Source organism: Amblyomma maculatum, chromosome 10, assembly GCF_055883805.1.
Source record: "Amblyomma maculatum isolate TAMU_Amacu chromosome 10, ASM5588380v1, whole genome shotgun sequence".
Taxonomy (NCBI): domain Eukaryota; kingdom Metazoa; phylum Arthropoda; class Arachnida; order Ixodida; family Ixodidae; genus Amblyomma; species Amblyomma maculatum.
Window position 1 is genome coordinate 50,155,224 of NC_139353.1, and position 26,250 is coordinate 50,181,473.

The 26,250-nt window shown below is 46.2% G+C and overlaps 1 protein-coding gene across 2 annotated transcripts in view; it reads left to right on the forward strand.

Moving 5' to 3' along the window:
* LOC146176350 (neuroglobin-like) overlaps positions 1-20,235 on the forward strand; it is a 240,764-nt gene extending 220,529 nt beyond the window's left edge. For both annotated transcript variants that reach the window (XM_084582699.1, XM_084582698.1), the window contains exons 3-6: positions 9,622-9,834; positions 13,326-13,605; positions 14,310-14,541; positions 15,287-20,235. In XM_084582699.1, coding sequence (XP_084438825.1) covers positions 13,373-13,605; positions 14,310-14,541; positions 15,287-15,442 — 621 coding nt within the window. In that variant the 5' untranslated portion in view covers positions 9,622-9,834; positions 13,326-13,372 and the 3' untranslated portion in view covers positions 15,443-20,235. The remainder of the gene's footprint in view (positions 1-9,621; positions 9,835-13,325; positions 13,606-14,309; positions 14,542-15,286) is intronic.
* Positions 20,236-26,250: the final 6,015 nt, after the last annotated feature.

The following is a 26,250-nucleotide window of genomic DNA, read 5'->3' on the forward strand; positions in this document are numbered from 1 at the left end:
TACGGGCGCTTGAAAGCAGAAGACAACCAGTGCGCAAAGTCGACTAACAGCCCCAAGGAACCTGACTGGTTAAGCAATCGTCCGGTAGTACAGAGGCATTGGGAGTACTCCAATCTCGAGAAGCATCCTTTTTTCTTCTTCCTTTCCCACATCGGGGAGGGAAGAGGAAGACAACGGCTATGCCGAGAACGACGGAGGCCTGGGAGGCTGAGCAGCATGGTGGGAGAAAACCTGGTGGTGCCGAGTGCAGTTGATTCAGGTCGGACACGCGAAACAGAGAATGCGACCACATGATGAATGTTGTCGCTTTCCGCCGTCGCCAGAGGGACCAACGGCGTTCTAATTCCCTCGCCGAGTTGGTGACTTTCTGGACTCGATTAGATGGCCCTCTCTTTCCTGTGATTCTCTTCGCATGTCACAGTTTCCTCCCGCCTCGGTTTCTCGTTCCCCATTTCCTCTCGGTTTTCTTTGGTTGCCTGTGTCGCATTTCGCAATACTGATAGGGGAGGAGTAAGAGTTATTGACCGGTCGAGAGCGTGCCAAATATACAGGCGAGAGCGAAAGCAGTAGACGGATGGAGAAGGGAGATAAAAGGAGCAAATAAAGGCCCTTGCACTGCGCTGGGTCGACGGAATTCATTGCAGTGATACTGGTTCGCCTTTATATCCACGGTAAAGTCAGGATGGAGGCACAAATAGCGGGGAATGTTCGGATAGGTCATTGTGATCTTTTGTTTTTATTACTGAAGTGCTTCACCGGTAATAGGTTTAAATAGGGTGACAGACGTGAGGGCGAGTGAGAATAGATAGATGGATTTATTGAAAGGAAAAGGCAAAGGGGTTGGCCTGAATAATTCAAATCTGGCCTGCTATTCTGCACTGGGGAAGGGGAAGGAGAGAAGAAAGAAGATCATGATGGGTGACGATGTGGGAGAAGGCATATGAAATACATATCTACAGCCACAGTGGCTTGCTTTACAAGCGCGAATCAAGTCCGCTGGCGCACAAAAAACGGCAAAGAGCACGCACTGCCTGGACACCCTTCCCCTTGTCCTGCCAAGCGCCCAGCAGCAGTTCCTCCGACAGAGGCTTCTAGTCTAAACGCTTTAAGGAAGCGGCTAGCACACTTCTTTCACACGCATACGCTGGGCACACCAACAATACATAGTCCACAGTTTCTGTGATGCCACAAGTTCAACATTCCGGCGAGTCCACCTGTCCAATTAAATGTAAGTACTTGCGCGTGAAAGCCACATTTAAACGAAGTCTATGTAGCAAGCATACCTGATGACGCGGAATATCACGCAGAACATAAAGTTTCAATGTTAGATCGAGCCTTTTTAGACGAATGTGTCGTGCGTCTGGCTGGGCCCAGTAAGCTGCTGTAATATTATACATACAACTCGTAAGAAGGCACATCGTATCCGCTCTTGAAAAAGGCACAGCTGTTTGGAGGTCATTAATGAGTGCGCTTTCCGCTTCAACATCGGCCTGTTCATTTCCATGAAGCCCGGAGTGGGCAGGAATCCATTGAAACATTATCCTGTGGCCTTGCAGCTGGGCAGATGTGAGGAGCTCCATAATGTTTAGTGTCAGGGACTGGTAGGCAGTGTGGCGTTAGAAGTTTTCCAAAATTTACAATGTAGTCTTTGAGTCCGTGAATATACACAATTTTTGAGGTGGTTCCCCACATATGCAGCGAATAGATTCCCGAATGGCTACACGTTCAGCAGCAGTTAATGTAGAAGTATATCCCAAAAGAAAATGTAGAGTCGTTTTCTGAGCTGGTAACACCACAGCTGCAGCGGATGTCTGTACTGACACAGATCCATCGGTGTATACGTGAATATAATTAGGATATTCTGACCAGATGTGCGCCAGAGTTAGTTGTTTGAGTCCACTAATTGACACTATTGATTTTTTTAGTATTCCGGGAACACGAAGTTGCACCAAAGGTTTATCCATCGTCCATGGTGGTTGGGCGGGAGGAATGTAGACGAGCTTTGCTAGGATAGCCGCAATTTCATTGTGATTGTGATGACGTTTTTCTATGACACAATAACTGATTCAGCAATAAATAAAAGAAAACTGTCACGGTACAAGACGTTAGCTTTACTCAAGGTGGAGCCTATTTTCCAAGCATTTCTCCCGAGTCAATAAGGGCGTTAGGGCAGCGGAAATAGTGTAGCGGCTTCACCAAAGATTGAGCCCTGAGCATCGCGCACGCGCGGTTGACGCTCAGACCGCTATTTCACCCCTGTGGGCTCTAACGTAATGGCTACCTTGTATGTCAATGTGGTCAGGAAATTCAAATAACTTGCGTTATTTCGACATGCAACAAGAAGTAATATACTTTTTATTTCATTTTCTTTTCTTCGTGTTGAAGTCCGCGGTTCCATCGCTGACCTACCTTCCGCCTCGCTAGGCACGCCCATAACAAACGTCCCACCCCAGGCAGCGCAAGCCATCTGCCCAATATCGATTGTGCTGGAAATGCATCAGTCGTATGTTGGTTCGGGCATTTCGAATATGGTACAAATATTGGGCATTTGGTTTATATTGCGTGGGACATTACATATAGGCCCGGTGAAGGGCGTAGTAAGAGCAGCGTTCACCCTCACTCGACGAAACAGGTGGTTGCCGATTCTTGCTTGTCCACCATTCGGCCTCTGATATTAGATCCCAATTGCAGAATCGAGCGCATATGTGTTTCAATACACACAGGGTTTAAGTACGCTATAGCCCCTATCGTGCGTGCGTTTCTATCATTTCTGTGAGATTGCTTTCACGAACGAAGAACGCCGTTCCTAAACACTGTTTTTTTTTTTTCAAAAACGGTCGATTTTCTCCCTTTCTTGCCCCCCTTCCATTGTAGCCGTCTGTCATCGTGAATGCTGTGGCACCTTTCTATCACTCAGGCGTAGTGATAGAAAGTGAACACACTCAGGCGTAGTTACAGAGGCACAGCTCTATAAAAGAACAGAGCTTGATAACCCTTCTCTCGAGTCTTCCCATTATGCCCTCCGAGGCTTGACGAATGTGTTCACAGCTGCTCAATATATAGGAGATCACTTTTATGCGCCGCCTCGCCTTGGTGGAGATGTGGTTACGGCGCTAGACTGCTCTACTCAAGGATGCAGAATCGAGTCCGGCTACCGCGCCTGGTTTTCAATGAAGTGCACGTTAGAGAACTCCAGGTAGTCGAAGTTTCCGGAGCCGTCCACTACGACGTCTCTCATAGTCACTGAGTCGATTTGGGACGATAAAACCCATAAAAAAAACAAATATTTTTTGCGATCATTGTACAATTCATTCTCAACATTCTGATGTTTCGAGTAAATAAGTGTCTCACAACAAAAAAATATGAATAGAAAAACCGTGCAGGTAATCTACCAAACAACCAGGGGGCGTTGCCATGCAGCAATGGTTTTTGTTTTGTTTTTATTTGCTTTTTTACTGCGTTTGGGCGACCCAAGGGGCCCGAAAGGTTGTTTCAGAGCCAAGATAGATGATATAGCAAGACCTAGACGAAACTGAAGTGCCAAAAAGAAAAAAATGCAAAGAAAGGCTCAAAATAACCGGGATAAAAGTCTTGTTATAGTAGTGAGGAAAGGTTGATGAAGTTGCCTGACTGCTGTAGTGACTTACGCAAGTGGACAAAAGGGGGAAAGGGGAAAAAACAAGCGCCGGAGACGAAGAGGCTGCGATGGACGGGAGCAAAGTTTCCCCACTGCCTGCGCGTAGCCTCACAGTATCGAATTGCACCGCCTGCAACTACAGGAGACGAGGTGCATTTGTGGGCTGAGTTCCTCGGCCTGGCGGGAAACCTAGCTCGACGCCTCTTGCTCAAGCATTCTGTCTTGTCCTTACGTCCTGTTTGTCCTTCTCCTGCTTCTTCGCTGCCTCGCACGGAGACTCGGTCGATTGGTCCTCACTCCAAAGCGGTCCGCTGGCAATAGCGGACGATGCGCGTGGCATTTTACTTGTGGAGTTCGATAGGGGCTAGTTTTTTCAATAATGTTTTACTTGTGCGACGAATCTCGCTTCAACGTCGCGCCTTGCATCCCGCGGGGTGTTTGAGAACAGTCGCCTCGTACTGAGAACATCGCTTCTTCTCGTTTTCCTCTGTTCCCTAATGCGTTTCTCTCACGCGCTTGCCTCGTAGGGAAACCTATTCGGCATGCAAAACCCCGCATTGCGCAGGCTGGAAATCTGATGCATCGGAGATTGCGATATACTGGGTGGTGTTATATCGACATTGCCTGTATAGTATGAAAGACGGTATTCTGCGCAGATATCGAGTGGCCGTCGCACGCAAAATGGAATCGCCTGCGGCCTGGTAAGACGGAGACGGTAGGATAGACGTATGCAAGCGTCTTCATCGTATACGGCTCTCATTGATTTCGGAAGGAGCCTCTGGCAGTAAAAGCTGCTCACGGGCGCACCACACCGTATACGCGTTCGCCGCCGGCATTGCGCATACATGGCACCTCAGATTGCGGCATCACTTCATTTCTTGTGTGACGCGCGCCGGGAGCGAGAGTAAACGAACCGCGCGTCCACTCTAGCGGGAGCGGGGAGTCTATTCGCTCTGCGCTGTGTCTTCACCGAATGCGAGCTTTTCACGCTTTTTGTTTTCTCTCTCTCTCTTTGGTGCGCTAGTCTGCTTAGCTTTTTTTTTTTGCGATTCTTCCTCTCCACAGCCCTGCGTCTCTATTGCTGTCTTGGATTTACGGCCGACGTGGGATGAGGCCTGCGAATGAATACTGCAAGCTGATTTGGTTTCGTTACTTCATCTGTGAAACAATGCGCTGTGGTTACAACACTAGTGCCGATGTCCGTGTTCAAATACACTGTTTATTTAATTCCTTTGTGCCGTTTCGAATTCAGCATCGTTTAGATAAAAAAAGTTTAACTTTTCTCGTGAGTAAACTGCTGTCTCTTAATTCGCTATAATACATTCGCTCGAATCGCTTCTCCAGCCTTACTTGAAAGCAAACTGAGGACTACTACTTTCGATCTTTGGTTCTTAGCGGGAATCAATTTAGAGCTTGTTTTTTACCATAGCAAAAAAAAAAAAAAAAAAAAAGACGAAGTATTAGATTGGTGTACTGCGTTTCTCCCCTTTCCGCTAGATTTAAACTCGGGTCGCCTATACAGAAAAAGAGACTCCACGATCGCACTTTCGAAATAAATGTCGGCATAACCTAGCCTACGAAAATCATGCCCCCCCCCCCCCCTTCCCGCCACTTCCCTAAAAAAAATGAGTAATGTGTCAACGCACCCTATATCTTTGTTGCTAAATTGGCCGTAGGGGCAGTAGGTTCTCTTGACAGAAGTAAGGCAGAGTTCCACAGCCTAAATTTAGTCTTCAAGATCAGACAGTTCAAAAGAAAATACGAATGGCGTACTACAGGAGTTTTAGGCGAGCCTGCTTTCTTTTTCGTTCATTTCGTCTCTGACACAATATTTAGACACAAATATTGTATATCTGCACTTTTATTGGATCATCTTAGCCGCGCACACTTGGAACGGTTTCATTTTCGTTAAAGAAATTCCTCCGACATTGGCGGATGTATAGCAGTCTAGTGCTTGCCTATTGCAATAGTTGTGACTACGGCACGTTGCTCCCCAAAAGCATGTGTTAAGGCGAAAACCTTTATTGCCTCATCGTTGTCGTCAGCAAAAGTGTCACGCTTTTGCGGCGGCTCTGATTGGTCGAGAGGGGATGACGTCACGGAGGTCTCGACCAATCACAGATCACCACCACAGTATGCGCGAATGTGTGCCTTATCTGGCCATGTGCCAGTCAGTGATCAATTGCTAATTAATGACTGAATAATTAACTAACTATAGTTAAGTAATGATTAGTAATCACCAATCACCACTTAATGGTTAATTGGCCACATGTGAAGTAATTACAAAATACTAAAGCTTGTTAATTATTTACTTATGTATAATTAATTACCAGTGGCTAATCAATAACTAATTAAATAATGAATACAAATCAGTGATAAATGTTTCCTTAATTGATTCATTGCTAAATAATGCCGCTCACCCGGTAAAATGAACCACAAAGCAGTAAACGTAGAACAACTGCGAAGATACAAAGAGTGCGATCTCGTCGCTGCCAAGCAGAATTTTACAGTGCTCTGTTCTGCGAGTGCATTTATTCAGTGAATTCTTTTTGGCAAAATGCACTCGCAGATATGAAAGAGCAGTCGCTCGCTTTACTCGTCGCAACATTCATCGCTACATGCTCAACAGTCGCGTAGCAGAATGCAGAATTCAGACTTTCGCCTTTCATCACTTTAGTCGCCAAATTGTCCTCGAATTCGTTTATAGGTAGGTAGAGAGCCGTACTTTCCATGGCACTTCTCCACCAGAAAAGCTGACGCTTCTGAAAAGCCATCGCCCTTACCTCTGGTTCGGAGATCGGCTATCCCGCTCGCGCTGTTTTTCCCTATCTTGGGCTTCTCATCCGCAAACGAACGCCTGAAAATCGCAAGGTTCGCACTTGGGCGTTTCCTAAGTAAATAGTGTATTCGTGAACTGTCATTACTGCACTTTGTCGCGTTCAAATTAGAGCACCGCAGCAAACGCTTCTTTGCTTAGCTCTACTTAAGTCAGACTCAGCTCCGTTGCATTAATCTGCGATGCTATTTGGCAGATGAAGACAGCACTGTGACGTCATCCTACCTCATTCTCAGGTTGACTTAGAGTCAGAGTATGCGCGGGTCATATAAATGTGATCGCTTTGCTGTGCTGCACCGGGGCTGCCATCCTCTAAAAACCTGTAAACTGAAAGTGCTTACCAAAACCTGTAAACCGAAAGAAACCGAAAGGTAAAAGTGAACGGCGAATGAAAGAAGCGAGTATGGCAGCCGGCGAAGATGTACAGATGGGGAACGAACTGCCGCAGTAATCTTTGTAGGCAAGAGCAGTTAAAGAATTAAAGCATCCCGAGGAAATATTGCCTCAAGGTGCTGACCTAAGCGATGAGAAGATGGCAAAACGGGAAAATAGAGGGGATGAGAGGCCAAAGAAAAGAGCGCTGGGAACATAGTTTTAAATCGGTGCTTCGGCAAATAGGCGAGAGAGCAAGAGTGTTTGCGCGATTCTGATTCAATTTTCGCCTTTGAACAAAAAAAAAGAATAAAAAATAACCTTCGCAACCAATGAACATTTATGCCTTGGCCGAAGACATCAGTGGTCTTCCTTTCTGAGGAGTTAAAGTGATGGAAGAGGCGATTTAAATCTTTTTTTATGCATATAGCGAACTATTTGCTACCATAGCTCCCCAAGGACCAAGAGGTATTAAATTTTTTGACGGATATCTATGACATTTATGTGTGGATTTTTATTTTAGTTTTTTTTTGTTTAACGTGCCAAAGTGACTCAGACTACGAAAAATGGAAAAGTGAAGAACTGCGGATAATTTCCACCCTCTGGGGTCCTTCAACATGCGCTGACACCGCACAGTGCCCGGGAGCCTCGCTTTTCGATTCCATCGCAACGCGGCCCCTGCGGCTGGGATCAAATTCAGGTCCTCCGGCGCAGCTGTCGGCACAGTGATGCGCTGAGTAAACCACTCAATCCCGACAGTGCGGCAACACTGAAAGATGAAAATGCATTTTTCAAGCATAAATTAAGTGTGACCACGATTGTAAATCTCCGGAGATGCCAACGTTACTCGAACATAAGTTTCCGAAAAGGTATTGAAATATTTCTCGCTCACTCGTTTCTCTAAAAGTTTAGCACAAGCCATGCCAGCGAACACTTAAGAGAAGGTTGGCTGCCTGTTTAGTTCCTTAATATAATGCATAGGATAGTATCGAAGTCTTTGTGATGGAACTAAATCTGAGAAATCACTGCAAAAAGTGCACTGGGAGAATGCAAAAGAGTTAGCACTGCCATGAAGTTTTTGCTAACAACCTGTCACTAACTACATATAACTATCTATCGCTAATATACCCATCACTAATTTTTTGCATCGCTAATTATATTAACTCTAACTACCTCTTAGGCATTATCTTACCAATAACTAATTATTACAAATGATCTCACTGATTACCTTTATCGTTACTTCTTATCCCTATTAATAGTTATCACTTTTATCATTATATTTTGATTATAAATTGCTATTGATAACCACTGACTTGACATGACACCACAGGGGGATGACGTCACATCCGGCGACGCATTTGGATGCCAGATTTTGCCGATAGGTTTTGCGGACATAGCATAGCCTAGTAAGCCTTTCACCTTAATGTACCAAAAGCGTCTATATCGCCCTCCAAGTATTTGGTACTGGGACTAGACGGAGGTAGCCATGCGTAAGTCTAGAAATCTGGCGCTGATGGCTGTCATGCTGAATTTTCCATTGAGAAGGCTTTAAATCCAATCACTTTGATCGCACAGGTGCGTTATTTTTCATTCCATGGTGAAGCATCCCTGCTCTCGAAGGAAACTTCTCAGTAGTTGCGTAAATTCTCAGCAATTCCATGCAAATAAAGCCACTTGCTGACTGACTCATGTTCGCTTACATTTCCAGAAATGCCGTAATGTCCTGGCATCCCGTGGATTAGTAAAAGTGACTAGTAACGGCGCTTTAAAAAATTCACGCTTCCTTTCTCTCGAGAGAGTTTATTGGACGATTAAATGTGATCTTTAACCTTGTTCACGAGTGAGTGAGTGAGTGAGTGAGTGAGTGAGTGAGTGAGTGAGTGAGTGAGTGAGTGAGTGAGTGAGTGAGTGAGTGAGTGAGTGAGTGAGTGAGTGAGTGAGTGAGTGAGTGAGTGAGTTTGTGCGTGTCGCCTGTGGGATATTTGATGTCAGTGCAAATTTATATCGTATTACCTCGTTGAAATTGATTTCTTAAGTTGTGTAACTCCTTTAAACTATTCCTCAGCCATTGCGTCACGCCTTCTTGAATAAGTAAAAGCGTGAATGATGGAAAAAATACGATCAGATTTCGTGAACATACCAGGCATGTTTTTACATCTGCTTTAAAGGATTTAAACTGTACCCATCGCCACTGTGTAATAACATAACATTATATCGTGGCCGTCGCCAAAATACCTTCAACATGGAGAAACTGTACGGTTTCTCATAGACTACACCCTTTCGAGGTAGCGGAGGATTTTACTTTATTAGAGATCTCACAGAAACCACAAAAGGGGAACGGAAAACAGTGATACCTAAATCTTCGATTTTCATATTCTTTCACATGTCCTCGACTCTCGCTTAGTCAGTCGCTGTACCCGGTTATGATAAACATTTTTCAGGGATGTATTGGCGCACAAATAATCGGTGACTTTTGCAGCAGATGTTCGCGAGCAACTCGATGAAATATGCTGTCTTCAGCCATTATTTTACAATTAACGATGATGTCTTAGCATGAACACGGGCGTTCCCTGGGCAGTCCTAATTGTTCTTCAAAACAGCACACTTTGGCTCGCCGGGCTGGGCCGGGCCTCAGCATGTGACATTCTGTGAAGGTCATCATTGTTAGAGAGCCATCATAAAGGTTGTGCGCATGGGCGCCGCCGAAGCGTAACTTTACTCCACGGCAGATTAACAGGAGCGTAATCCACTGTTGTTTTTGTTTTATTCCCCACAGGATCCCGCACTATGAACGCACCCCGGCTATCGTTGCCGACGGAGCGGAGTTCGTCGTGAGAGTAGGAGGAACCAGACAGGCGCTCGACCAGTCTTGGTCGTTGGCCGTCGCCACTCATCGCAGTTCCCGTTTCCTGCTCCAGGCAGCAACCTTCCGTTCCTCGGCCGAGACACCGGGGGATCGATAGCACCCGGCAGCCCTCAACCACAAAAGGTGCCTGTCATGCTCTCATTGAACCCTACGTGGCAGCACTGACACCACTACACAGTATTTGCCAAACGTTAACACGCCACAAAACATTTTGCTCGATCAGCCACCGAGGGCAGTATACGGTTCGTTTTTAGGATAGATGGAACCGGTTATCACCCCCGATACTAATACCCTCTTTACACGGGCAGAGTTAACCACAGTTAGCGTAACTGCGGTTACGCGAAACCGTGGTTAGCCCGTTTACACGGCAGACCAAACCACAGTTACACCCCTAACCATGGTTATCGCAAACCGAGTTTGGCGACCTCGGTTTGCGTCGTTAACCGAGGTTATGGCGGCGTCTGTTGACGGAGGCTGCTCGTCGGCACTCGAGTGCGTGAAGTGTACGAGCGTGTCTGCTTCAGCAGTGTACTCGTTTGCCCGTATTGAATATCCGGTGTCTACTGTGCCGCCCGGCGTCTTCGGTTACGGCCTACAGCCAAGCGTCTGCGTACTGAAACCCCGTCCTGTGCTTGCAGTATCGTTTGTGCGGCTTGTTGCTGAGCGCGGAACGTCAAAAAATGCGCGGTCTTAGCTTTATAATGAAAGTGCACAAGTTCGCAATGCTTGCAGCGCGGGATGCTGCGAGCTGGCGGAGGTACGTTACACTTACCGCGGCGGTGAAGCAAGCGAGCGCGGCGAACTACGGCGGGGTGCGTAACCCCCTAGTCGTCGATAGGCCTAAATTATTTCTCTTCGAAGCCGCGGCGATCGGCGCTTTTTAACTGATCAACGCTGTCGAAATGGTGTACTCATGAAACATCTTTATTGTGAATCCTATTCTGCCGCCGTAAAATAACGATATGATAAACTTAGGCGATACATTAATCGCAGAGCTAGTATAAGCAGAACGGTGAGCCGCAATGTCCCGGCGGCAGCTGTCGTGAACAGAAACTTGATAGTATCGCGGTTATCGGTCTTGCCAGCAATTTTCCGCTGGTCAGTGATCAGGAGTGGTTCAACTCTGATATTCGGCTCAGTATTCCAGATGCCAATAAATTTAGCACGCTTTGTTTCTGACGTCGGCGCTAGCGAACCGCCGTGTCGTTTGCGTACGGTCTGCGGGAGAGGGGCCAACGCGGCGGTGTTTACGATGGTCGATGAGGTGCTGCCATCGTGCGGGGCTTCACCGCGTTGTTGACGCCTTGCCGGACGGCACTCCGAAGACTACATTATAAATAAAATGTTTGTAAATGCTGCTTCGTTCCGCAGATCACCGCGTCGCTTCGGTTGTACTTTATGGGCAATGGCGGCCGTAACCGAGAATGGCGGCGAGCTGTGTAAGCACAGCTAACCGCGATTGGCGGTTAACCGTGGTTAAGTTCGGTAACCTCGGTTAAGCGTAACCGAGGTTAAGCCGGCCGTGTAAAGAGGGCATAAGGGATACGACAGCAAGTAGTCTGTAATTTGTCCAGAAGACAATACCTCACTGATTGATTGATTTGATTTATAGGAAGGAAAAAGGCGCGGCAACTGTCTCACTTGTTTTCTGTGGACACCTCAACCGTGCCTTAAGGGAAGGGAGGAAGGTGGGAGTGAAAGTGGAAAGAGAGAAAGAGGAGCCGTAGTGGAGGGCTACGGAGTAATTTCGACCACCTGGGGATCTTTAACGTGCGCTGACATCGCACAGCACACGGACGCCTCTTCGTTTCGCCTCCATTGAAACGCAGCCACCGAGGTCGGGTTCGAACCCGGGTGCTCCGGCAGAGTAGTCGGGCATCTTACCACTGCACCACCCCGGCGAGGCTGAAGACAGGTCCTCAATGTTCAGTTTTGCCATAAAAACAGGCGCGCAGGGATCGGAGCACCCTATTGAAGTTTTGACCTACCATATGGCCCTGCAGCAGTGCATTGCGCCTCGCTTAATGTTTCCTTTAAACGTTTTCAGAAAAGCCGTGCAACCACTATTTACTTCGAGAGAGGCTGTTCGATGGTCTCCTCCATATTTTCGCCAACATCAATCTTCGCCATAAAGCTTGCATTTGTTTTGCTGTCTTTGGGTGCCTACATTGAGTCCATCCATATTTTGTTGTTATTATATATGTTTTGTTCTCGCTCTGCACATGCCATAACCAGACGTTTGTTCTTGTGGTGCAACGAAACCTTTTACATGGAAATATTGTCAGTAAACGAGCAAATATACGCCTGTGAAGCTTCACATGACTCCGTCCTCGCGTTAGCGTCGTATAATTATCCTGATGCGGTATGTTAGGAAACGTTTTCTTAAACAAAAAGGTTGCGAATTTCGCGTTGTTTCGTTCACTTTTGCTGGTGCGGTGAGAGCGGAGGAATGCGCATCCGGAAGATGGCGCCAGGAGAAGAATCCAGTAGGTGATAACCGTACTAGAGATAAGTAGAGAGATAACAAACCTTATTGATGTTCTCTGATAACTTGACTGGTTCACCCAAGTATAAAAAAAATGGCTGCCATAAAAGCGGGAGGTTATGGCGACAGCACATCAATTACTACCTTATGGAAAAAAGAAAAACGTTCTGCGGTGCAATAACCTCACACACATTTTCACGTTATCGCATGATGCCATATAGTATCATAAACTATGAAAAATAGTACGCGATAATGATGACATGGTATGCCATTTCTATGCTATTTGAATGATAGTATGAGAAAACGTGTGTAGGTCATTGCAAATCAGAACTATTTCTTTTTCAATAGGGAATAATGCGAAACAGGAGGGCGATAATCGATTCGGATGAAGGGCGAGGGGAGCAGTGGCGGAAGAAGTAGGGTAAAGGGACTGCGCTCAATCTGCGCTGACTGGTACGCAACGGGCCGAGAAACAACACTTTCAAGTAGTCCGCGCGCCGCTCGAAACGAGGTACAATGGCGGTGTCATTAGGTGTCACATCGGCGCTTCCTTTGTTACAATCTAGATCCGGAAAATGATGATCGCTTTATGAATGGTGAAAATGTTTAGAGTAGGCTCTAACTGCACACATACATGTAAATATCTCTGAAATTATTTGCGCCAGCATATCGCAACACAAAAACATTTGGGTTTATTTTTTTTTGCCCTTCCGGTAGAGCCAGCACTACATCAGTAAATGCTGTCTCTTGAGCCGTAACTGTGGCTAACCACTCAACCTAGAGCGTTGGAGCGATTTTATGTGCAGTCTTTGTCAAAGGTTTAGAGACCACGCGGTTTGCTTCGGAACACACTGTGTGACTCTTAATGTGTTCTCAATGTTGCAAATCTCCTGAAGGCAAGAAAATTTTTCGCCTGCCCTCTCCAGTGGGAATGAGTAAATACTTCAACGAACGAAAAAGGAATGCAACTAGGCTTCTTAAAAACGGACACTAATGGCTTTAAACTTTTCGCAAAGATTCTACACAGGCGTGGCGGGGTGCATTTGCAATGCTTTACTTCCCGTTTCATACCGGCGCTGTGACTAGAACACTTGAGTCTGTAAAAACAACTTGGGTGGCGCTTGCGCAGGTAGAGGGTCTGCCTCCGTCCCGTCGTCGTCCTCCTCTCCCGGACCCATGGGGTGCACGCTAAGCAAGAGCCTGTCGTCGCTGGTGCGCGGCTCGGGCGGCCGCAAGGGCTCCGGCGGAGGCGCCGCGAGCACCGACGCCGAACCCGTCGGCGACCCTCCGCCACCGCCGCCCCCGGACCCACGCCACCCGCTCACCGCACGGCAGATCTTCAGCATCACCAAGTCGTGGAAGGCCATCGCCAGGGCCATGGAGCCCACAGGCATCGAGATGTTCGTCAGGCAAGTGACTTCCATCAGCGCAATAGCGTTATAAGAGCGCAGCTCTCCAGAAACCGCTGCTTCTGCAGTGTCAGCGTTCACTACGCTGTGAGTGCTAAGTCACAAGCACGAGTCTAGTAGATTAAAGTTTACAGGTGACGTGGCCAAGCCCTGATTTTTCGCTGAGTGTGAGGGCGCCAGGAGCTCGCATGGCACGGTCGAGTTGGCAGGAGCCAATTCTCTAGATCCTTTGAGATGAGAGGTTTAGACAGGAGTCTAACCAGAAACCGTTAAATAACCAGTCAGACAGGCTACCGCTAGGTAGCCAAGGATGTATAGTCGCACTGTTTAATTAAAGCCCCACGAACCCCGGGAGAAATGTAATGTTAGACTGACAGAGTGGCACAAGCGTGTTGCTTATGCAACACCACTGCTCAATTAAGGACCGCCCTTATATAGTTTGGATGAAGTCTGCGCTGGTCTTCTTGCCAATTGTTGTGTTTCCTTCAGAGAACAAAAAAGGTATCCTGCGGAAGACAGTAACCACAAAGCAGCTTGTGTTGACCAATTCATGCGTACTGTTTTAGCTGTATAGTTCTTCACTGCAAAGCTTCGCGCTTTTCCCTGTGACATGATTTTCTTACCTGCGCTCATGCCTCATCGTATTTTGTTTTGCGATTGATCCAGGGGCACTGAAGGTTAACAGCGGTGTCGCTTTTGTGCAGACTGTTCCAGGAGAAGGAGGATCTTCTGGACTTGTTCGAGAAGTTCCAGGCGCTCCGCACGAAGGAGTCTCAGCGCGAGAGTATGGAGCTGGCGCAGCACGCCTCCGTCGTCATGACAACGCTGGACGAAGGCATCAACGCGCTAGACAACCTCGACTACTTTATGGACTACCTGCACAACACTGGCAGGCTACACTACAAAATCAAGGGCTTCAAGAAGGAATACTTCTGGGTGAGTCCATGGCACTACATTCTCCACGAGCCGTCTGGACAAAGAGAGAGAGATGGTTATAGGGAGGCCCGAATTACTACTGTCACCCTTCCACTGCATGATTCTATATGCGTTTAAATCCCGCCTCGTGATGTCCCATACAAGCTGTCAAGTGAATTGTGGCCCACCCTACATCAGACCTGACGACCAAAAAATATATTTGCTTTACTGGAGCTAAGTTGAATTTATAGAAACAAAAAACCTGAAAGAAATTTACCAAGCGTTGTCTCCTTGTTTAAAAAAAGGAGGGAAAGACTCCGTGATCGCCATTTAGAGTTGAATGATATAGCAACCTATCCGCCATGTTCCACGACCCGAAAATCTGTCAACGTAACGCAGTTCACATGTAAAAAGTAAGCCAGCGGTGGTGACATCTGTATTGTATTTTTGAACTATTCTATCATATCAATGCCTTGTCATAGGTTACAATAGGTATTCATTCAAATAACACAGTATTCTATCAGGAGAGGCCAAATTTAATGTATCCATAGTCGCCGTTTTAAGGTATCATCGAACATGCGCAGATGTCGATAGGTCCCCCTCCTGGCTCATTGCCTTCCATTACAGCATGCCTGCTATTGACGTGGAACGCCTATACTTGGCGGAGATAAAAGCGAGAAAAACAAGTGCTATGTTTCGCTACCTGCAATGGTGGAAGGGAAAACGCATGCTGTGACACTTATGCCTCGACTTCTCCTGTCCGCAGCACATCGAGGGCCCGTTCTTGTCAGCCGTATCGGAAACCCTGGGTGACCGATACACGGAGAATATCGAGAACATCTACAAGATCACCATTCGCTTTATCCTCGAGACGCTCGTCGAAGGCTTCGAACTGGCCGAGAAAGAAGCGACGACGGCGTAGCGTTGCCAACCCTGCAGTTCGACCCGCTTCAGAAAAACTGCAGTGTACCTGCGAACCAGGCCCACAGATGCGTGGAGTCACTGTGTAACGCAGAGTAGCCTCCCGTTCATGAGCCAGTCCGAATGGCCACAGCTTGTGCATTTGCTGTGGGAGCACCGCGACATCTGTCTGAGATGACAAGCATTCGTCTTTAACGTGTTCATGGCTTTTACCGTTATGTTAGAGAGGATTTCCGGTCATCCCTGTTATTGGGGGAAAGTGTTCGCACCCAACCCTGTTGACCCTAAAGTGATATTGCTTGAAGCCTAATCCTGCCTCTCGTCTGTTCAGCGCATCTGAAAAGAAAGACGCTGTTTACCCTTGTCTGACGACAGGTCGTCATGGTTAACGCTTAACCTTCGTGTTTGCTGCGTAAGGCGGTGCGTGTACCCCCTCCTTGTGCCGTTGTCTTTCGTGCGCCGTCTTAGACAGCTTCAGCCACATACACGTGTACTAGGCCCAGAGCTTAAGAAGCGCGGGGAATGAGAATTTTGCTCCTTATTGTGCGGAGGAAATGCGAGCCCGGACCAGCAGCTTTGGTCTGGGCTTAACATACACCATAGGAGGCCATCAAGCAAAGGAGACGGTATTGCTTTTGCTATTTAAAGAATGCAGCCCGTATAGGCAGACTCACTTGGCGAAGCGTTAAAAGTAGTGGAGCAAAATGGCTTCTGCTGAAGCTGAACCCTGTGGTGTTACGGAGACAAAACAAGGAAGTACTGAGGGGAAGAGTTATTTCTTACACACAAGAATGTTGCTAAAGGTGAAAGATGTCTCACTTTAAGAAGTGACTCACCTTAACGCAGGGAAGAACGCCGAACGCTGTAAAGTCTCGCTCATTGCTATGGCATCCACTGCCGCCCGCTGCGTCACTCGCGCCGCCTACCGTGCAATGACTTCGCTATGCTGGTCATGGGACCCTACTCTCTTTTATTCAGTGACTCCAACAGATTTTTAACGCTTCGCTCGCGTATGCGGCCAACTGCGTGGCGTCATTGCGCTCAGCGATGATGCAAAATCAAGACCATTGTGCCACTGTCTCTTCGCCACAAGTGATCACTTCGTGGTTGATTCCTGCCGTGAAGATTTCGGGGAAAGCTTTTTTTTTTGCTCTTGTCTTTTGTTTTTCGTCTCGCTCTGCGATTACGCAATCGTATACTGCTGCATGTGTGTGCGTGTGCGTACGTGTGTTGGTGTGACGTCAAAGGAAGTGACGACCGGGCGCGACGACCCAGCCTTCGTCAAAGCCTGTGTCGCCAGCTGCCTCTCTCTCCTCCGCTGTTTGACCTCGTTCTCTCTACGCATCGGGACCTTACTGTGTGCGGTTCTGTGAAGTGGTTGTGTGCTCATGTCCAGTGTTTATCACGTTTGCCCACTGTATTGTGAGATCCAGTAAGATGTGAGTCGTCACGCAGTTCGGCGGAATGTGTTGTTATTTGTATGAGTCAGCCGTCTGCACCCTTATACCTACCTTCCAGGTTTGTCTCCAATCTTGATTGAATATCGCAACGAGTGAAGTAACAATAGAGATGCGTAGGACCTTAGTTGTGCCTTTCTGTTTCCGGAGCATGCCTTTGTTGAATGGCAACTGACATATAAGCGAGTTTCAACTTAAACAAATTTAGGATTTATTTTTGTTTTCTATAGTCCACAAACCACTGGACAAAAAAAAACAACAACGGGCAGTTGATTTTCTTTTCTTCTTTTGATAACGTATACATCTCCATGGCCTCTCAGAATCACTGAAATGTATTAAAAACAAAATTTTACACATTCGGCACCCTCTCAGAATTCTGTTAGAAAATGCCGTAGTAAAATATCTGGGCTTCTTGAATTTCCCTTCCTTCTTACGATGCATTCATCTTTGACCATTCATTAAAAATCTTTCGACCAAGCGAAGACCAAGCGCAGTCAAAAATTTCACAGGAAAAAAAAAAAAGATGTACGTTACAAGACACCTCTTTAAGAGACGTTGCTGCGAAGACTGGTGAAGACAGTTCAAATTATTCCTCGATCGTCCTCGGAACATTGATCTCGTGCCCCGTCCGATGCCGGGCCTGTAGAAGCTGCAGTTGAAAGAAGGAATATTTTATTCTATACCTCTACATAGTTAGCCCAGTGCAAACGTTGAATATTCCGACACGTTTAGGGCACGCAGGTTTTGCTCAGAAATTTCGGCAGCTCGACTTTCAGGACATGCGTATGCTGGATAAGCTTTCCAAATATTGGCTTCTTAATCCGAAACAACCATATCATCCCCATTTGTGTAGATGTTATAGCCAGATTACATCAGCTGTGAGATCTGTATACGGAACTTGATGGAACTTTGATTTCACGTCGAACATAGTAGAAATTAACAGTTCTTTTCTTATCTTTTTTTGTCGAGTAGATGATTCGAGTACGGGAGATGGCTCCATTATTGGACGTTTTTATTTCTAACAACTAGTTCTTTCATTCATTAAACTTTCTTTTTATTCAGGTGATGTCGTTCTGATACTGTCATTTGTTTTTCTTATTTTGTTTAGGAGACAGTATACCTATTCTCATATCTGTTACTGGAGGAATTCCGTATCCAAGTTATTTTTCGTACTAGTTTGTTATTTTATGCGTAAAAGCAAGACGTAATCTTTTACGCCAAATATTTAGCGATGTTCTTGTTATTGGCTCTCAACCTGTCACGGCTGAAATGCGCATACTCGTATTTGGTGCTCTTTATGGGAAGCGCTCGGCGAAACATCCACACCTGTCTAGGTGCCAAAAAGCAATCAGTACAAAGTCAAGCTTATTGTTGAGGCGTTTTCCGCGGCATTTGGGGAAACAGCAGAAAGGCAAAGCTTAAAAGGCGCATCTAAAAAACGTTTTCTAGTATTTCGTAACACAATCGCGGTAAAGTTTCGCCGCGCGAGCAGAAGTGAAGCCGAAGTGTGCTAAGCTCAAATGCTTTGCTTTCAGTGTCACGGGCGTCGAAAACCTGTGTTTCCTAAACACCTTTTGTGTCGAAAACAACCAATTTTGTGCGAATAAGTATTCTCTTGTTCTTTTTTTGCCAACCGGCAATCAGCCTTTAGTAGCCAAGTAGTTTCAACGTTGAAAACTGATTGTAAAGATTATGCCCATCATGTAGTTCCCCATGCTGTGTGCTGTTCAAGGGCTGCTGGTTAAACAAGGTACCGCGTATTTGAAGCCATAGGCAAACCTTCAAGAAAGTTTTCTTGAAGCTTGACAGGAGTTTACGGGGCTACTCAGTGCTCTTTGTTTTCAATCTGATAGGAAGCTAGTGCAGAATTGAAAGAATATACCAAAGGTCGCGGATCGTATTAAAGCGTATGTTGCTTCACAGTGCTCTGGAATGACATAAAAGGAGGGGAGCGATTCTTCAGTTCAAAATACCTCATTCATGCGTTCACATGCACGGCAAACGACACATACCTTGCGCTAATTATGGCAGTCATTGCTCATCAAGATCAGCACCGTAACATGTTTCCGTTATTTTACCTTATCCCTCCACTGATTTTACTCCCCTTCAAAAGGTTTACTACGAGTCGCGTATAGGCGTCAATTTTAGCGGCTTCTTTTATTCCATATGAGTGCTGTGTGATTAAATAAAGCATGTCATGCATAAGAGGCAACCTTTGCATCTGATTTCAGATACTGCCATTAGAGCTGCAATTTATTAGAAGTATCGATGACAAAGAGCGTTATGATTGTATGTCTCGGACGGCACGTCACTCGAGAAACGATCGCTGACGTATCTGTCTCTGAGCTTGGGTGTGTCTTTGCGCTTTGACGCCTGTAAGGGCAAAGCGTGAGAAATACATTAAACATGTGCGCCAAATTAACATCATTCAGGAACACCGAGAACCCACCGTAGCTTTGCAGTGCAAAGTCATAGCAAAATAAGCGAATGTTGCTTGTTACTTAACGGAAGAAACGATGGAAGTGACAAATGAGTGATCGCACACAGGAACATGAAATCCACGTGACGTAATTGTGTGTGCTCCGTTTTTATGAACCAGTTTTTTTTTTGTTAGCGCTAATTATTCTGCAGAACTATATTTCTGGGTGCATGAGCCAGACCGGCTTGCCTTCACAGTAACTGCGTAACGATATCGGCTGGGTGGCGAATGGGTGAATGGTGACTGCTTAATGCGGCGGTTGTTTATACCGTCAACAAGCCGCAGTACCTATTTGGAGAAAGAAGCCTGTACTGTGACTGTTCGTGCACACATTTTTTTTTAAAGTTTGTAAACATTAATTATGTTCAGTCTTAGGCTGTCCTGCTATAGGAACACCATAACCATGTGTCCTTTAGCGCGTTTTGTTGGCAAGTGTCAAACGCTTTATTTAACGTAGTGCAAATATTACAGTAAATATTCGTTTTATATTCACTTTCCTTGCTAGTTACTCATATTCGACCTAACATACTTTTGCTTTCTTCTTCATACTAACAGAGAACGCGCCTCGATTTTTAAGCGTGTTGTTGGAGCGTGAACTAGTCACTTTATTTCATTTGAAGAGAAATTATATATTTTTGTATTTTTTTTTTTTGCTATCTTACTTGCCTGTACCAGGACTCCTGAAGGCAACACCCTGGACTTGAGCAGTCTAGGAGAATGCGACAATGAAACTGACAGCAGAGCATATCTAAAGTTTCAGACAGAGTTTGGTTCAGAATGATTGTAAATCATTGTTTCGCAATACATTCTGTGGATGTCCTGCTGTATTTCCAGTGTAATCTTGAAAAAAAAAGAAAACGAGGAATCATGCTGTTTTCTTTAATATCGAGGGGTTGCGGTGTACTTGCGAAAACTAATACATTAAGTACTTCTTAACAGAGGAAGCTCGTTGATAAAAAGGAGAGAATACCCATAGGCGTCAAATAACACGTACTGGAGTTTGAAGGATATTGACTATAAATTTGGCAGAATTGCAAATTATGGACTCGCATGCAGGCACATCTCGGCTCTAGGCACTCTTCCACGTTTTGGTTTGTGCATTTAAAGCATTTCGACATTTATTTCACCGCTTTCAATCCCTGTAAAACGGGGGCTGAAAAAATATGTGATGTGGCGCCAGCATCAGACTGCACGTGGGTGCGCCTAATTAAGTCTCAGCTTGTGGCGCATATCGGCGGTTAAGAAATGAAAACAAACCGAAAAAACTCCATGCTTGAAAAAGGCGTCTAGCTGTGCTCTGGTTTCCCGCAAACTCCAACGTTTCAGTCAAAACAAATAGACTCGTCGAAGCCGCCTTCTTTCGTGCTCAGTATTAGCTGCAACGCGCAAGCTGTTTTACAAAGAGGCTTCACGTCGGAGCGCAAGCTCAGCTGTGCTGAAAAGTTGCACGCTTAGCTGCGCAGGATGTAAACTCACTCATCCGTTACTAAGCCCTAAATACATCGTCACCACCGCGGTGTGTTGTAGGTAATGCTGAGCGCGACTGTATGTCCCGCTTTGGATGCAACGGAAGAGTGCCGTCTAGTTGGTGATCCTGAATGAGAAAGTGGGAGGTCTATGCTTTATCTTACAATACAATAAATCACTGCTCCCTCTTACGGGTTCAACCACTGCGTTTCAGAGCGTAGCGCTAAGTTACGGTACAGTAACTGCTGATCACCTGGCTTCTGCAGACTATTGTAAAGCAGATGTCGCCTCTCGAAAGTGTCATCTCGATGCTTCTCACATACTGTGTGGGTTCATGGGTGATGTATGTTTGGTTAGTCTCTTTGATGTTGTTTAAAAGGAACTGAACCCATAACGTCCTGGTTATTCTATTCGACACAAAATTTCCTACAATCGCAAAATTTTGCTATTAGTACGTGCTTTTGTGCAACCAGTGTGTGTTTGCTAGTTTTGTACTGTACGTACCCTCGTGGACAAAAGTGGTATACTCCACGCGCTGCGCGAAAACTGCCCGCCAGATTTGTCTGACAGAGAAGCAGTTATTTTTGAGATAGGCATAACTGTACCCTCCTTGATATACTTGCCATCTTGTCCAAACAGTTTTGTGTGGCACATTTTTCAATACTGAAAAAATGCAATCGTTGCGGTTCGCGTGAAGCATACCACTTTTGTCCGCGACTGTACATTTTAACCGTTTTTGTATTAACAACGTGTGCTTATGGTTGCTGGCCATAGTGCTTGTCAACTGAATTCACCGGCTTGTTGCTCGTCGTTCGCCGCGTCTGGTGTCATCTGGGTAAAGTGGTTATTTCTTTTACGTCGCACTCACTACCTGTTCTTGCTGAAGCTAGAACCTGTTACGTTAATGCAGCTATTAGTTTCGTTGTTATTTTAATTTTTAATTAGTCCGGCGCAAATGTGCCTTTGGCCTGCTGATGCAGGACGCACTAAAAGAGTCTGCCAAAACTGCTCTAGCATTCTTTTTTCGCAATGACCCGCAGCCTCAACGGATGAGGGGCAGTCAGAATGGCTTCCTCTGCACTTGTTTTTGTTTGCTCTATTTTTGGTGTGAACAGCACTGAAATGGATTGGCACGTTTCTTTTTGTTTTGTTTTTATTTCGAGTTCGCATGGTGCATAAAGCTTTCTTTTTCGTTTTTGTACAAGTGTTGCGCATTCGTCTTCCATGGGAGTGTCGTGCCGTTCGTAATGGCACAGGTCATCATGCACACACTAAGAAAGCTAAGGGCATTTTTACTAAGGATAAGTCAAGACCATTTAATTTACTCGGTGCAAGTTGCCAAGCAACACTTTCTCTCAAGCCTATGGGACAACACAGATGAAAGACACAGCACTCATGGCATCTCGGCCCTTAATCGATGAGGGAATTCCTCGGTCCAGAATAGCAGCTGGCTAAAATTTGACTACTCTTGAGTCACGCGGAAGAACGAGATGTTCACGCAGAAGTTGACGCCGAGTCTTGTCAGGTTCACGAAAATTGCCTCATGAATGAGGTCTAGTGCTATTTGCTGTTGAAATGGAGAACCGCAAGGACGACGCTCTGAAGAACCTTAGTCGTCAGCCAATAGTTGGACAAGTGGTGAAAACGCTCACGCGAAATTCTCGGCTGGTCAGATTTTCCCTTGAGGTAGGTCCCGTGATGACGACGCAGTCAGAGCTGGGGAGACCGCCGACTTTACCGGGGCAGGCATTCGGCTGTTTGCCCGGCCTTGTGTCTGATGTGAGGCACCTCTAGGGCAGGGTCGAACTGAGCCGGCATATAACGCGTGCGACACGGAGCGAGGTATCCAGGCTTCCCTTGCATGACCAGTTCGCACACTGGAGAGACTGGCCGTACGGAGCGCAGTCCGTGCTCACGTTATACATTATATTCTCGCTTACAGTATACGTGTAGTTTATCGCAAAGTAGTCCTCGTATACCCCTTCTATATCACAAGGGTTTGTCACTAGGATCATGTACGTTAGCGTAGTGTAGTCTAGCGGGCTGGACGAACGCCACTGTGGATGTTTGCATCATGTACGCTATCGTCGTTTTGCGAGGATCCACCAACGTCGGAAAACTTAATGTTGACGTTGCCTTAGTAAACACGACGACAGCGCGAATAATGAACTCCGAAGGAGTTCGTTCCACAGTCGCCTATCGCGAGCGATCATATCTTTTCGTGGATAGCCGTGTCACATAGAAGTGTATATTATCGTATGCAGCGCGTAGTATCGCCAATAGAAAACAACCTACATATCCGCCACATATATTACTTCGCACTAACCAGATCGTGCAGGTCGTGCCAACCGACCGGCGTGCGCTATATGGGGCTTAGCTCTACGCCGTACGTTGACAGGGCCTCTCGTCGTCCTGTATTCATATGTATAGCTGTATGTGTCTTTATAAGCGTGCGTGTGTGTATCCAACGTCGGGCTCGTTTTTACGATCAGTCTTTTGAGCTGCGCAATGGTTGTGCAGGGAAGCCAGACCAGTATGAGTTTCAAGCGTAAACATTATTGAGTTCTCCCTGTTGGAGCCTTGCGACGCTCCGAAAGGAGCACACCAACGCATCTGTGAACGCTTTCTTGAGCAAAAGCATTTTGGAGGCCCGAAGATGGTTTCACTACTGCTGACGCTCACACTTCCTTGTGATGGCATGATCCACATTTTGCTGGGTGAGGGCAATGAAAGGGCGAGGGGAGAGAGGAAATGGATGCCATGCAATTTGGTCAGAGTTGCAGTTTGAGAAGAGAGCGATAAAGGGCACTTTTAAGGAAACCGAAGAGAGCCTTTTTTGTTGTTGCAGTTGCGTTCAGAAATGTGATTTGTGCACAGAATACCGTCTGTTAATCCGTCTTTGTCCCTTTTTTTTTCTCGGATACATCATTTCTTTCGGCCCATCTGTTAGCGGCTTACATCGCAGATCGCACAGCACACTATTCATAACCGCACTCACCAGTTCAAACAACCATTACTGAACTGCTGTCTCTTTCGCAAGAAAACTGTGCAGTGTGCATAAAGAAACGCTGTTGCAGTTCTCCGTAAAACGCAGCGTGTCTTTGATACTTTAATGGCATCTACCCAAAAATGGCAAAAGGCCGCACGAATAGCCGTCCATGTCAACAGATCTTGCAATTTCCCATCTCCATTGGTGAGGCACTAACATCACATTTTCTTCACTGGGTAGAAGTGATAACTTCAAAAGTTCATTTTAATCTGGATCGATAAAGGTGACGCGTCTTTGTTCCACGTGACACCAGACGCGGTGAACGCTGCACTGACGCAGTTTGCCGTGCGTGTCCTCATATGCGCGCTGCCATGAAAGAATAGGTGGCGTATGGAAAAGCACCTAAACGGCATTGTTGTGTGCACTTGTCGTTGGAGACCGCGTGTCGGTATATATATATAAATATACATATATATTGTGTGAATAATGTTGAGCGCTAAACTAGAGGTATATACCTATACATATTGTATATCACATTATATGATGTGGATGGCTGACTATTTTGTTTTGCTATGTAATAAACGATGAAAGCGAAGAGTGTGCTGACTTAGGCTCGTGACGCTCCACCCGGCGGAAAGTCTCCAGTGGCGCAAAAAGGAAAAGCTGTAAGTATTATCGAAACCGCAGCTTTTATTTTGTGCAACGATGGTCCTTAAGGAACGGGATTTCTCAACTAACCTGAAGAGGAAAAGAGTGCTGCGGTCGTTCACTTTTTCAGGAATGCGAAGAAGCCAGGGACAGCTGACTTGGTATTTGTACCTCTCCCGCACCTGCCCAGATGATGTAGTATATGGCCTATTTACCTAAGTTAAATCAAGGAGCGGCGCAGATGAACTTCATGAAGACGACAATGTCCACTGTGGAGCGCAATAATGTGCTGCAGTTGAAACTTGCTCAAGACGATGATATTAGCCGCGCGGTGCGAAAGTGTTTTGTGGCAGTCAGTTGAATTTGGATGCGTTGCAGTGAGAACGTGATGCAATGGACCTCTGGGGCAACATCATAGTGTTCTCGTGCTTTGGCTGGGTAAGTTGATCTGTTCGTTGTGGCGCGTGCTCTAAAAACCCAGTCACGTCTATGTTTTTGGTGGCGCAGCTCTGCGATGGGAAGATGAAGCTGGCACATGCGCAGTACCCAGTTTGCGGAAAGGAATTACCTTGGAGAATGGTAGTAGCAGTATAGCTTTAGCTCTAGAACTCTTTGCTGAGGCCGCTCAGTATTAGCCTGTAGTGACGCGCGTCGCAGCACTGGCCACGTGCCGCAGATCCATCCTCGGGGCACTGCACGTCACAGCAATCATCGCTCATTTCCCCACCACTATGTCAGTGCACTGCATGCACCGGGGCCCTGTCAAGGGGTCTCCTGACAAGCTAGAGTGTCAGTGCATTTCGCGATATGTCAATAGATAATTACGGACTTTGTTTTCGCAAACAGGTCTTGTCTTACCGATTATAGACCTTGTCTGTATTATTAAACAGACCTTGAAGACTACCAAGTCCAAGGATTATTTGCAATAAAGGTTGATTATTTGGCTCTTCACGGACAAAGGGGAAGAAATGCTTTGGCAGAAAAAGTGAAATTTACCGTCGGCTGGCATAATTGGGTTGAAAGATCGCCTTGCCGAACAAGTCAAAGATGCGACTGCCTTGCCGAAGAAGAGGGAGTAGAAGGGATCGCTGGGTGTTTAGTGCTATGTCTGATATCCGCGCTAAAGCACGTCGACGCATCAAATTTAGCCGCCAAATTTGCCGCTGATGGCGGCATATATGTTTAGTTTAAATGCATTGTCTAGCTTATATCACCAGTTTCCGGGGAGAGCTAGTTTTCTCTCTGTTATTAGAACTCGGTGCCTTATAGACGCAGTCGAACATAAATTTGCCTAACTTCTCCCTCCAAGCACTGTAGCTAATGCTTGCACGTATTCCATGTTGTAAATGTAGATTGGTTTACAGAAAAAGATATGCGCATTATCTGCCACATTTTCTCCATGGACAGCTGAACCACGCCGTAAAGGAAGGGAGTAGGGTTGAAGTGGAAGCTAAAGGTATAAAAAGTCGTCGTATTGGAGGGCTTTGTACTAATATTTCAAGACATGGAAATCTTCAACGTGCTCTGACATAACACCGCACACGGACGCCTCTCCCCTTCGCCTACATATAAGCGGAACCGTCGGCGGTGGGGTTCGAACCCCGTGTACTCCGATTCACTTGTCAGAGCGTCTAAACCACTGTGCAACGCGGCGTGGCATTCCATCTTATACGAGACGAAAAGAGACCCCCTATTGCAAATAAATGTAGTAGCTGCCTTGTGTGATACTCAGAGGTGGGTCGAAGGGGTTTACTAAAAAATTCTAATGT